The sequence below is a fragment of the Haliaeetus leucocephalus genome, unplaced genomic scaffold, assembly GCF_000737465.1.
Source record: "Haliaeetus leucocephalus isolate CR32 unplaced genomic scaffold, Haliaeetus_leucocephalus-4.0 Scaffold362, whole genome shotgun sequence".
Taxonomy (NCBI): Eukaryota; Metazoa; Chordata; class Aves; order Accipitriformes; family Accipitridae; genus Haliaeetus; species Haliaeetus leucocephalus.
Window position 1 is genome coordinate 6,262,358 of NW_010972798.1, and position 14,621 is coordinate 6,276,978.

A 14,621-nucleotide genomic window follows, 5' to 3' on the forward strand; every position below is an offset into this window, starting at 1 on the left:
AGGGATGGAGAGAGGCAGCCTTCTGTGGAAGCAGTCCTGGATCTAACCAACAGTGCACCAAAAAGCTGACGCTCTCCTGGAGCAGACTGCACAAATTGCTTAGTAACTGCTTCAACACAAACCACAGCAGAGACCTCTGACACGCACCATACCCAGGCTTTAACCCTCCCCAAGGTACAGCTGGCTTCTTCCTTCCCAGGCAGCTCTTCACTCAGACCTGTAGACTTTGGAGGCATTCACAGCTTAGCACAAACAGAGGTACATCCCAACAAGAGACAAAAGAGATTGACTTGCTCAGACTAAGGCATGGAAAGTGCTCTCATTAAAATAACTTTAAATAGTAGAGTATTCAGGGCCAAGGGAAACCAACAGCGCTGCTGTGAATAGCTGTCTTGAAGTACTATCCCAAAGGCACACCCACACACCAAAGCATAGTACTGTTATTTAAAGACAAAGGAGAAGACTGCACAAGACCTATGAATTTGGTTGGAAACATGATGGCAGCTACTGAATAGGGGGGCAATCTGTTCTACATATCTAGTTCAACAAATACTTCAGGACACAAGTTCACACAGTGCACGGTGAGAGTACACATGCGCTTTCATGTTGGCATGCCAATGGTAACATGGCATCTATAGCTCTCTGAAGCAAGACTGGGTCATCACTTTAGCATTATGTTTACTGATAAAATTGTCCCTTTACTACCACAAACCCCAGCAGTTCAGTAACTTTAGATACAAGTCACTCTTTACCTAGGGTACAGCAAAGCAGCTGTCCCCTAGGATGCATGATGTAGTAGCAATCATCTTGTTTCTTCTGCATGGCTTGCCATCAGTCAGGCTCAAAAAAAGACAAGCGTCATTCATTTTATAGATAGGGAAAATGAGGCATGGGGAGAGGAATCTAGGTCACCAGCCAACCTGTTTCCCCCACCTGTAAAATGAGGAGCAGACCAAAGTTATCCTTAAGACAGATCCACTCCAGTAGCCTGTCTGTATGGACAATACACACAGTGTTTCCATCCTTCCCCCACCAGCCAGCCAACACAAATTATCACAACGTTTATAGTATAGCATGAGAAAACTAACAGGATTTTATATGTAGTTACAGATAAACGCCAAAAGAATGTAGAGCATCACCATGCTAGGTACGAGATATGTATGAGAGCTTAAGACACCTGTAGTGTTAGACAGGCACTACTAGGTGCATAAAGATAGACTAGGAGAGCAGCAAAATGCATAGTATGTTTTTACATTGCATTTTTCCCCCCAGCCTTTCCTAAACTGCATGCTAAACAAACGAATTTACCACCTGTACCAAGTGTGTAATGTTAGTCTCTGCTGCCCGCACTGACATAAATGCCCACATGTAACCGATTTACAGTCAAAATCTGCCTCCCGTTCCGGACACGTTTTGCTCTCAGGAGGGGAGGCTACGGGTGGGAGATTCAGCTCCAGCTCTGCTTGCGCACAGTGAACAGCCCGCAGCCCCGTTACGCACCGAGACCCAGCTCATCCTCGGTGGGAGCCCCCTAAGAGGGAGCAGAAGGAGCGCGCAGCAGTGCCCCGGGCAAGGTCTGCGGTAGTGCACTGCCCTCTCCCGGGCAGCGCTCGCACCCTTCCTGCGGAGACTCGTCCTCTCCAGCAGCAGAGATGGGAGAAGCTCCAAAGCGTTATGGGCAAGTGTCACATCGATGTAAGTGGCTGATAAACGTGCCAGATGATTACACTCTAAAAATCATTTTAACCCTGTGTGTAGAGATGCTGAGGAAGTAGCAGATCCAGCTGTGGAGGTAGAAGACTAAATGATACTCTGCAAGTGAGTGTAAACGACTAACCTTATGCTGGATTCCTGAGATAAGGAGAGGAATGAACTCACTCACCATTGAAGAGGCACCAAGAAATTCCTCAGTCCACTGCATGCTCAAAAGAAAGCTCATAAGGCAGCACTTTCAGTTTCATAAACTAGATTTACAAGTGTCAGACATTTTTTCATTTTCATAATTAGTAAAGGTAATTTCAGTATGCATCTGTAAAATGTCTTTGCCAAGCTCAAAAGGCTTAGTTGTGCCTCCCAGTAGAACAACATTTTGTACTATCCAAATATTGTCCCACCAGCATACAGCATACAGAATAGACTAATATTGATGTTTCAGGTTGTGTTACTGGTAAGAATCTGCAGTACATATGGAAGTTTGCTTTTTAAAAAAAATTTTCAATGACCTGATTCTCAGTTGCTATAATGCATCCCAGTTTCATTGAAATAACTTGCACCACCCAAGCATCTGACTACACATTTTCATGTGTTCACACCTGTGGGTATGGGTGTCCAAAAGCACAACAAGGAATGCCTCATACCCAAGTACCTCTAACCCAAGAGATCATCTTCCCAGATTCTTTCACTGCAGGACCAGGGGGGGACCACTAGGTTCATTGTGTTTGACTTGTTGAACACACAAGAAGTTCACAGAAATTGGATTAAACCAGCATTTTAGAAAGCTCTTTAATCTTATGTTAAATACTCCAGGCAACTGCAAATTCACTGCTTCCCCTAGAGCTGCCCTAACACAAAGAAATTGGCTTGTGTTTCAAAGCTCTCACTTTAATTTCCAGCTCATTGATTCTTATTGTGGTTTTGACTTAAAAATTTGATAGTTGCCCCCAATTTCATCCCTTCTCTGGCAGATGTCCTTTCCTGAGTCTAGTGGTAAAGTCAAGGGAAACTGGAACAGAGTATCCCATTCCTTTACCTCTTCCCATCTCATCTCAGGTTTTCCCAATGCTAGCAGAGGATGACCTTACTAATTAACAGTATCCCAATTTCATAATCAGATCTTCAGTCATGTAGACCCTTGCTCCTCAGAGGCCCCCACAGCAGCACACTGTATCAAGGTGGTGACTTAAGAGTTTAGACAAATACCCTGAACTCAGCAATCCCCAATTTAATGACTCACAGGAACAGGTTCTGAATATGAATAAACTGCTGTCTCTGTGCAGAATAAAGTTGCTGAGACATCCTGGCTTAGAAAAAGGTGAAAAAAAGAAATGTTTGGTCAATAATTCCTGTCTGTTGTAAAAGCCTGAAGGATTATTTTTTTTTTCCCCTTGAGAAATGGAATGAATTTGTGCAACAAGGCACCTGGCATAGTCCAAATAGTTATATATAGGAAGCTGGGCTGCTACAGCCAAGCTTTACTTATCATTCCTTTATACTTGAGCACCAATAATTCTACTAGATAATGTCCAGGTGGTGAAGGAGGAGAGTCCATGACTTAGAAACCTCACTGGGCATGCTAATCCACAGCAAGATTCAAGTAATAAAGCAGCAGCACAATTTGTACATGAGATCATCATATTAGCACAGCAGAATTGGGTTTTTAAGTGGGGCTTGAAGCAGCAGAACTGGCTGAAATTGGAGAATAAGCTCCATGGTCATAACCAGGGTGAGAGCTCTGCACAGATGCTCTCCAACCTCCCAGTACATCCAGCACCATTTTCCCCCGAAATCTTCTCCCCAGACAGTTTACACTACAATTTAGGCAATACAAAAAAAGGAAACTGAGCTATTATCTTGTGGTAATAAGTCCCACAAGTTAACAAAACATTACCAATTAGAGCTATCTGTCTATCCGTGTTTAATGCTTTTCCATTTCACTGGGTTGTTTCTTTTTCTGGTATCATGGGAGGAAAGGAAAAACATAAATACCCAGAAGGCCTCTGCTATAATTTGCCCTCTGAGAATTTGTTCTCTTGATCTTCTCAGTACTACTTATCTCTCAAAACTCTTTTAAAATGGAAATCAAGCTATGCCGACCCTATTTTCATCATCATTCTCTGAACTTTTCTGATTAAGTAAACAGGGTTCAGTATTGCTCAATAGCAGCAGAGCAGGCTACATATCAATGGGAACAGGTGAAAAGAGACACAAGCATCTAAGGTAAGGATCTTTTCTTAGAAAAACTTCCATGGAAAACAGAATATTTTATTTTAGCTATTTTCTTCGCAGTGAGAGCCAGCTGAAAAAATTTATCCCAGGTTCCCTAGGTAGCATTTTATATTAAGGAGGAGAATAGATACTGAATGCAAATAAAACAAGAAAAAAATCTGAGCAATGCACAAGGAGGCACTATGACTGAGTCTCAAGGGGGTTAGAAATACCTTCCACTTACACTGCAGATTTCAGTCTTCACATGAAACAGTCACTTTCTCCAGTAACCAGCACCTTTGTGGAAAGGTCAGCCATGTGGGAAAGGAAAGCATTTCTCATTTATTTCACTATTGAAGGTGGAGAAGATCCAAAAAGTCCAAGAAATTTCAGCCTGAACTCATTCAGATGGGATTTCCTTCTGGGGATAGCACCATAAAACCAGTTTGCTATCTTTAAATCCTTAACTGCTCTAAAAACATTTCCAATACTTCAGTCCCTTCTCCTCCCTGAACAGATAGATCTGAAGAACTGCTTTTCATTTCCAGCAGTAAGAGAGACACAGCAGTAGGACTGAGAACAAGTGCCCATGATTGCTAGACAGACAGAACTGTGGCATTCCTCTGTCCTACAGAAGGACAAAATCAGAATTACTTTCTTAGCACAAGACACAGGTCCCCATCCTACTAGCAAGGAGGATTTTGCCTGGTTTTTCAGCAACAGCAAAATCCTGAATAGCGCCAGTAATGAACTGCATACTCCTTAGTGTCTGCAGATTCATTATGCTGTTTTATGCAGCCACCAGCCTAGAGCACAGATGAATAAGGCACATTTATTCACTTAAAAATATATAATCTGCATGCAGCCTCAAGCTCCACAGCATGCAGAAACATAGTCTAACCAGCCAATGCTCATCCATCCATGTTAAGCCCCAGTAGTGTGGTCCCACTGGAGGACTTGAGCATCACAACAAGGCAGGCTAATTAAGAGCATCTGGGGACAGAGGGGCCCATTTTGGCAGGAGGTGTCCTCAAGCATAAAAGATGTTAGCCAGCAGCTGGGTGACATGAATAGTCATGTCAGTGCTGAAAAGGCACATGAGCCACTGTCCAATAATGATGTATTTCATGACAAGAGGCTATGCTTCGGTTTCAGCTTCAGTATCTCTTTTGTGAGAAACTGAAAGCGCTACAAGGAGGATCAACTCTGGACTGGAGTCACTACCACATTTCTTGCCTGGCTTTCTTGGGGCTCCTTCTTCTTGGTTGTCAGTTATAGCACCTTGGTTCTGCAGCTCCCAGAGAGTTTCAAGGTCACATACTGGTCCTCAAAATAGCCCCATTTGTACATCAGACCCCAGAGGGGACTTCAGCACCCATAGGCCAGCTCATACAGCAAGGTCCTTCTTCTGCCTGTTGCAGGGAGCCAGGGCTGTGGAGCTCTGAGCAGTCATCATGTGGCTATAGGGAAACTGCCCTTCAGCTAGTCCCTCATAGCAGCACCTTCTTTTTGTAATCATTCACTATTTTCATCTCCTTACATCAACAGGAGGCTACAAACACACTTTTAAGCACTGGTCAAAACAGATCACATTGATTCAAAGGAAGTCTTGAACTTGCATGATCCAGGAACTGGATTAGCTTGGTAGCATGCTGCTTGCTATGGGGTACTGCAGATGAAAGGTTTACCTACAGGTAGGTTACCTGTAGGCCACTGCAGGCCTGACTGCAGCCATGTGGCCTCTATTTCTGCTGTAGTTACCTGTGTGCCTTCCATCTCTTCTCGTTATGATATTTAGTACGAGAGATAAAATTGCCACAGAATATTCACAGGGCCCCACAGATATGGTATGTGAAAAATGCTTCATACTTTGGCGTGCCTGAAGTATTGAGTAAGCACTAGCCAATTAGTCCTCAACAACACTCCAGCTGGATCTTTACATTGCAGGAAGGGTACCCCTAAGTGAGAGTCAAGTCAGAACTCACCACAGAGATCCATAAACCTGCATTGCCACTATGTTCAGGCAGAGTCAGCCTGAGAAAAAGGCACACATCCATCCCTAGAGTTTGTCAATGAGTCTTTGCCAGTAGCAAGGGACTAGCAAGATGGGGCAGGCAGAGCCCAAGTTCTCTGGAACAGACCATCTTTCTTCCCCTGTGTTTATGCAGCACCTACTGCAAAGGGAAACTGGTCAAATCAAAGGATAATCATAGCTACATCATCAGGAATTCACTAATTACGTAGGCAGGTAGTTCCCACTGCTTCTACTTTACAGATAAGAAAACTAAGGCCAAAACAAGACAGCAGATGAGTACAAGGTCAGAGTCAGTTCAGAGCAGGAGAAAAGAACCCAGGCAGTGCTGCTGTTATGAATTCCTGTGCCACCTTGCCAGCTCCTTAGACCCCTTCCAACATCATCATCGCATGCAGAATTGTCAGTAGTGTATTCTCACAGCTCACGCAGCTCTAATGCATGCGGCTGAAGGCACCTTGTCCCTAGCAATAACCTAACTTCTGCTCCTCCTTTGGCCACATTGGCAGAATTTAAAACAGAAGCAGCGAAGATGCTTTCTGCCTCACAAAATGGCAACAGGCTCAGACTGAGTTGACACACTATCTGTTCTCTAGCAGAAAATGTTTTTCCAAGGGATTTCCGCCCATAATACTGTGCCAGGTCATCTCTCAACATGAGAGGCAGGGAAGGTGTTTCCCTGGGAACAGTAACCATGGCAAAGCTCTTACCAGTGTCTTCCCCTCTCTACCTACAGGAAGAAAATGAACAGCAGATGCCTGAGCTCTGCCTCCAGCAGGCCCACAGACCCCCAGAGCCGTAAGCAGCCTGGAAGCACCTGATCAAAGATTCAGGAAGGAACTTCAATTAATTCTGTTCTGTCTTTTACTTAGATACCAGACATTTCTGCCATGCTACACTGAACTCAGAATGCCTCATTACAAAGAGTGCAACTGGAAACATCAGTGTTACCAAAAGGTCAGCCAAATACAACAACGCATAGGTAGGCACTGAGCCCAAAAATCAGCATGGATAGATGGCCAACAGAAGCAGAGGTACAATGGACTGGCTTTGCAGTTTTCAAACCCTGGCATTGTGCATTAGAGCCCTATTAAAGAAAGTATCTGCAAACCCCAATTTGTAAGCAGTAGCTGCCGGCAGATGACCTGCTTCTGGTCCACCTCTTTCTCTGCAGAATATTCTCGATTTACCAGACTGAATGCAACTCTCTCTGCTGAAGGGCTAATTAAATCATAATAAACAATTCACCTTGAAAGTACAATCATATTGCATGCTTTTGGGGATCTTTTTGTCATGTGCTAGTGAACATGTTATAAATTTCTGGATTTGAGATTTGGTAAGTATTTATTCAAGTTAACACAACAAATGAAACCAAGGGGCTCCTTGGTTAATCTTTCTCTCAAATAGCACTTAGAGAAAAAGTGTTCTATGATTCAGCAATCTTGATATGTGACTAAACAGTCAACAGCCTAGGTTTCAACTATCATCACTCTACTTCAGAGTTAACATGCAATTAGCATGAATTGTCAGGGCACCAGCATCTTACATTAGCAACCCACTCAGTGGAATACTGCCCTGTAGCCATACTCACACAGAGCACAAAAAACTCAATAGTCAAAGTTTCTGTTATGAGTACAGTGAAACGAGAATCTTTACAGTGAGAAAGATATTGACCTTCTACATAGTACTTTAGGAGCACAGGGTGACAGGGTCAACTGGGTCATGATACCCACTGTCCCATATCCTTACATTCATTTCAAAAAGGCATTTTACATGCGCAGTAAATACCTGCTCCAGACATATACAGAAACCTCAGTGTCTAACACCCAAGTGAAATAAACATTTATTCAGAATGAGTCTAGCATTCTTTTTAACCTCCTCTAGGTCAAATCACTGCAAATATCCCAGAAATATACAGCCAAGTCAAATGATGCACTCGTACCTGAGTTAATATCCAAATCCAACTAGTTGTCTTTATTTACCACTGAATCCTCAGAGAAAGCGTTAGAAAAATAATCTCTTTTTGCAAATCTCCTAGGAATGCAATGCAGGTACCACTAAGAGAAGATGCTATTTCTTTTAAAGATGCTGCACATACCTTTCTTTGCCATGCGTTCCAATCTAATGCATCCTCCTATAAAATCATGGTAAGATTTCATTTCTCCTTCTGTTATCCGGACAGCAGCGAAAGGTGGATTCCTGGGCACCTGTTGTCCACATTTCCGACACCGAGAAGCCATTGCCACAGCTCAGGAGACTCTTCTCAGGAATCTGCTCTCAGTTTGCTGGAATCCAGCCTGATTCTTCAGCCGTCAGTCCAGGCTGGTGACTTTATCCCACTTAGTTCATTCAAGGTCACCCTCACCAGCAGGATGTTCGCCATTGCAATTGGCTAAGACATTTATAGGCTTACTGACTGTGTTTGTTTCTCCCTCCTTGCTTTCAATATCAGTTTACTTTACTCTCTCATTCAGAATGAAAGCTGTGAACCTCAGCACAGTCTATGCCCTGAATGGCTTCCTTATCATTAATTTAAAGCTACCTTATAAGCGACAATGAAGAGAGAAGATCCCAGAAGCACGTTGCAAGATCACAGAATGTCTCTTAAAGAGCATGCCAGATATGTTCACAAAAAATTTTTCTTTAAGAAAAGGTTTTTCTTCATGATTTTTGGTCCCTTTCAGGCTTATGATTTTATGATTCTTCATCATTGACAATGGATTTTTTTACTTCTGCATTTCAGCTTGGATGGTGCAAGGAGACTGCTCTGCAGAGCTGCTCAACCAATTACTCATATGTCTGGCAGTGGTACTGGGAGACTGCAACTGTACAGAAAAGCCCTCTGCTGCTATGCACGGTCCCTGCTCATAAAATCTGATAATCTAAATGAACAGAGTAGCAAATGGAGGACAAAAGGGAAATATTGCTGGCAGACAGGCTCTGCTAGCTGTGCAATCCCCGATACAAATATTTTAAAAAAGAAGTTGGATCCATCAGTCTGATACCAAAATGAGAGATCTGAAATACACATTTAGAAATCTCTTTGAAGGTGCTGGATATTTGACTTGTTTCCCTTTTATCAATTACTGTAATACAAATCACTGACCAGAGAGCCTTGTGAAGAAACTAGTACTTGGGGAACTGAGTGCAGAGAGTGCTCTATACTGATGCAGTGAAATAAAAAGGAGCCTTCCTTGGGGTTGGAGGGGACTGCACAGGAGATGCATGAACAGGCACGAGGCAGCACTGGTGACAGTGCAAAGAATACAATGAGAACCTAATGAATCAGGGCTGAGCTGCAACCCAGAGCTCAACTGCAGGGACCTGAACACAGAACAAGCTTCCTGCAAGGATTTCATACACAGGCCAGGAGAGTCTTTGCCTTCCTCTGCCTCAAGCACTACCACCTGTTGGCACTTTACATAGCTGCATCCAGTACTGTTCAGCTCATGGCCCTCTCAGATCACAGATGATCCCTAGACTTGGAGTGGGAAAGGAGAAGCCTAATTAACACAAATCAGAGAATGAACTAGAGGGGACAAAGATGCCCAGGAGAAAAAAGCATTGCATGATGCCATTACTAAAATGATGAATAACTAGATGGACAGGCATGAATGCCTGTAAGTGAAGCATACAGAAGTCAGCTCAGCCCTACTTCCTCTCCATTCCACAAACTTCTGCAGCTTCTCCTCTGCCAGCCCTATGGCTCCCCAGCCACACAGTAAGCTGTTTCAGCTCCCTAACCCAGCACACACAAACTGACCATGCAGTAAAACAGCTACAAGACTTGGGAAGCAGTGAGTCTCAGGACCTCTCCTTCTGATGAAAGGAAGCCATAAATGGGATCTCCACTCTTAAAGTAAAATACTTGTGCTCCCTTCCTCCCCAGATTTGCTGCATGGCATGAAGCTGGTCACCCTCCTGCTCTTTGCCAAAACCCTGCCTACAAAGTGAGAACAATGACATACTGAGCTGTTGGGTGACCTGATTCATTAGCATTTGTAAAATATTTATTAGAGCTTCTATAGAGAAATCCCCAGGGCACTGCAATATTTTGCAGATAGGGAGAGCAGTGGCACAGAAGGCAGAATTAATTTGTAGTAAACTGTCATCACGAGATAAGATAACTAGAAACGTAACCCAGCAGTTTTATCTTAAAGCCTTTTTTCCATCCTCTTTTCTTTTGTTACGGGGGCTTAAGGTGTCCTTCCATACACAGGCAAACATGATATACCTTGGAAAATAAGCTTTTCTGACAATATGTTCATGTGTATGTCTGACATATGCAGAATAATTGCACTTCAACCTCGCACATATATACATACACAATGGGGGAGAATCCAGCATTTGTGACAATACACTTCTGTCTGCCATCCTCCCTTGCATACGCTGTTCCCACCAGTATCCATGTGGCTTAGCAACAGGAGGATCTGTGAGACACCCTGTTCCAAGGGGGAAACTTGATGCTGGAAGTGGGATGCAAGAAGAAATCTGCCCTAGGTCTGAGCTTCTGAAGCACAGGTAGCCACAGCACACACCAGGAAAACTATCTAAAATCATCTAAGTCTCAGTCTTTCCCTTGGAAACACTGATCCATTACAATGCTAAATACACATCTCTGCTGTCTGGGGTACCACTGGATCACCCAGCTCTAGACATAAAATAAGCTGACTGTAGCTGCTACACATTTAGCAACAGGGCACATAAGGCTTACCTCCAAGACTGAGTGTTGCACTGCAAGGGCTAGGGTGGATGAACAGAAGGATCTGTTTATTCTCCTGTAAATTTCATTTCATTCACATTTCACAAGCAGCTGAGCTTGCTTCTCCTGACATGTATCAGAAACCTCTGACACAGGAGCACTAAGAGACCTGGACTGTTTCCTACCACACAAGTTACCTCTTCTGTACTGCACTGGACGTATCTGCACAGGAGCTGCTGCAAGGGCTGGCTTGCAGGAATGCTTTTATGTAACATGTTACCAAACATGCACTCAGTGTGGATAATTGATTCTTCACAATTTTCCTCTGTTAGCTAAAATGTATCAGTCTGACTGAAAGCAAGTTACCGTTCTTTGCATGCAGAACAGTATAGTGTAGGGATCAGGTGGAGAAAATGGCAAGCACACTTTCTTGGGTCTTCTCCATAGATAACACAGAATGGAAGGGAGTTACTTTCCTGCTGCTCCAGACAAGCATAGCAAAATGTTTGGAAAAGCTAAGGAAGAGGACATTTTCTGCTCATGAATCACCAGCATTGCCTAGCAACATCATCTTAGTTGGTCTGTCAATGAATAAACCAGTAAATAAATGTAAGAAAGTGTCATCAGAAATTTAAAAACAAGCAAGCAACCAACAACAACAACAAAACACCTAACAACCAAAAAAAACCCAAACAAACAAACCCCACAAAACCCAACAATCCACCCAGATATCCTCAGATGCCATTAACCAAAACAGCCTGAGGAACTGCACTAGTTCCTAGTTTTGTTAGAAATATCAGCTCACCTTGGAATTGGAGCTTGCTGGAAGGAGCTTGCTGTCATTACTGTATGGCCAGAGGATTACCACAAATTTAAAGTCAACTCAGTTAAATCAGTTTAAGCCACGTATCTCTTCTCCTAAAATAATGTGCTTCTGCCCCAAAAAGCAGTGCTCCAAGGTTGGTATCACTGTTAAGCATGAAACATGCAACAAACACATTGGATCTCAGTGCTGGACACAATGGACATAATTTCTTGTGAAGAGTCAGGAACTGAATTTGGGAACAGCATTTATGTGCCAGAGGAAGGGGAGAAGTCTGCTTCTGCTGCAGGTGTAAATGAGGCAGATAAAAAAAATACTGTATAACACTCCCTGTTTGCAACTTACCCGATACAGTCATTAAAACAATTGAGGGGAAACAGACATCCCTTTTCCAAAAGATCCTTGTAAGACCTATCAAGAAAGTTTAGTAGATAAGCCTCAAAAATTGCCTTTCCTATCCACCAATGATTTAAAAAAAAAAACCAGCCCAAAACAGTGAGATCAGCAAGAGATACCTTATTTATTCATGAAGATCAGCAGCTCCCCCACCTATTTATGGATGTATAGTATTCTACAAGACTGAGAAATAAGTAATCTAAATCCAATGCTGCTATAAGATTGATAGACATAGAAGCAAAGGAAAGAAAAAAAAAAAATCTGTATTACTTTCCTGAACCCCCAGCTTCACATTTTCCTATGTTTTATGTGATGTTTTATCTGAAGTTTGAACTGTTCTTTGATAGCTATCCTGAAACACACCATTCCTTTTGCATATACCTCTGTGACCTTTTTTCTGCCTTCCCCACCATCCGGATCATGAATCTGATAAGCCACAAGGCATTTCAGCAGCTTGACATGAAGGTTTATTTTCAGACTGCAGTTTGTGCTGTTACAGGTAACATCCATTCCACTGTTCAGCTAGGAAACTGAAACTGGTCTTTTCTATTAACTTCCATTTATTTTCTTCCAACTAATAAGAAGCAGACCGGGATTCCCTCCCCCTCCTTTTTTTAATAAAGGGCTACATCCCAGGCATTGTTTTAAGCCCCAAGGAGTTAAAAGGAATGAGCAGAGGAAAAAGTATCTCTGCTCTTGAAATTAGTTTTAGCATACAGCACTGTTGCAATTACAGCATGCAGTTACTGCACTAGAAGGCACTAATTCTAGTGCCATATGGCTTCAGAATCTCATTACACTGATCTGCTTAAAGTGATTTCCTAACTGACAAGCAAAACATTGTTGGTCACCTTCAGCAGTGGGAAACAAGAACTCTGCCACTGTTGGTGCACATTTACTCCCATGCAAGCTGCCAAAAGCAGGAGTGAGTGTAGCAAAGATCAGAAGACAACCTAGCCAAAGAACTTTTGTTGCCATCTCAAAGCTGTATCCAGGGCTAATCAAGGACCATTACCACCGTTATAAAAAACAAACAAACAAAAAAACCAACAACAACAAAAAAACCAAACACAAACAAACAAAAAAAAGAAGCCAGTGCCATCACTGCTGGATTAGAGAAGCTGCCCAGGAGATCAGATGAGTGGAATCTTCATGGGCCAAGTAGTGGGCAGGACCTGCTGCTGCACCTGCAGGTTTTATTTTATCTCATTTTCTTGACCTCTGCAGCTAAGTGCACATCGGCAAGAACAGAAGGCATTTCTGTCCTGCTAGGCATCTGCGTGTCAAGATAAACAGATTCCCAAAGTTACCCATCTGTAACTGGCACAAGGGTAAAGACCAGCTAGATCCAGGGTTTAGGCTTGGATGCAAAGTTATTCATCATGAAAATGCCTAAGGACCTAAGTGAGGTTAAGAGCCTTTCTGTGCAATGCATACCCAAAACATAGCTCTTGGCTTAAAGAGTCAGGGAAATAAAATGAAAGACAAGTAAATGCAAAAGAAACAGGTGAGAGAGAATACTGGGTAACCCAGAAAAGGTTGATCCATAAAACTGGGCATATCAGGCCACCATTCTCCCACACTCCTGAACACCATGATCACCTTACTACCCATGCAGCATGCACTGTGAGAGGTGGATACACAGGCACAGCCTTTGTGCTATTGCCCTACAGCAGCAGCACGACTGCTGGAAAAGAATGTCTCTGGACAGTAAGAAGGGAACGTGTTTTTCTCCTCTCTGTACTCTGCTACTGACACACTGAGTCACCTCCACTGTGATGGTAACCCTGATTCTTGATAGTGTCCAGAGCACTGCGCTCTTTCTCTTTCTCTCCCCCTTCACGTTCTTCTTCCTGCAATGCACCACTGGAGCACTCAGAGTGCAGAACAGCTGCTGGATCCATGCAGCCAAGACCACCAGGACAGCTTCTTTCCCGAGGAGCAGCTGTGCATGTTCCCTGACAGAAGTAGCATTTTTTTGTTGTGGCAATTCATAACTTAAAGCAGATAAAGGACAACCAGAAAGACACAGGGATAAAAATAGGATCTGTAAGAATCACAAGGGCTGTTGATACTCAAGGCTTTCGGACACATGCCAAATGTTAGCCAAACAGGAAGAAACAGCTCCTCACATTACAGAGTACAGTAATGATATTTCCAAAGTTTTATTGCCATCTCTCAAACACTCAACATCAGTTACTATGTAGGGTGGGATATTGGGCTTTAGGGATTGTTGATTTTTTCCTGTTTGCATGTCTGTGCACTGAGGTTCACTCAGTTACTCTGAGCAGTCCACAAGGAAAAAGCAGCCCCTATCTAGACTTTCCTAAACACCAAGGCTATGACTGATTGGGCTGTATCAGCTGGCAGATACACATCAAACATACTCCTTTCACATTCCCTAGGACAAGGCTTGCATTCTTCTAGGGAACTGAGGATAAAATCAGTCAAAGAAGAGTTACTCCCTCTGGCCTGGCAACTGTGATGTCCACATTCTTATTTTTCCCCAGGACAGGGCTGCTATCAGAAACCAAAGGTCTGTCCTGAAAGACCTGCCCACATGGTAGTTTCTCAGTGCTGGGCACCTGCAAATGAGAGGTTGCAGCACTCTCATCTGTGCAATCACACAGGGCAGCTGGACACTTGCACATACCTATGCTGGGGCAGTAGGAATTTGTCCTGCTCAATGCTTGATGCTGCAGTGCTGTTCCTTCCTCACATCCACCCACAGCATGAAACCCTGA

The 14,621-nt window shown here is 43.2% G+C and overlaps 1 protein-coding gene across 1 annotated transcript in view; it reads right to left on the reverse strand.

The window, feature by feature from the left end:
* Positions 1 to 8,196, reverse strand: part of MCF2L2 (MCF.2 cell line derived transforming sequence-like 2) — a 160,136-nt gene extending 151,940 nt beyond the window's left edge. The window contains exon 1 of the mRNA XM_010572952.1: positions 8,055 to 8,196. Within this exon, the coding sequence (XP_010571254.1) occupies positions 8,055 to 8,196 (142 nt within the window). The remainder of the gene's footprint in view (positions 1 to 8,054) is intronic.
* Positions 8,197 to 14,621: the final 6,425 nt, after the last annotated feature.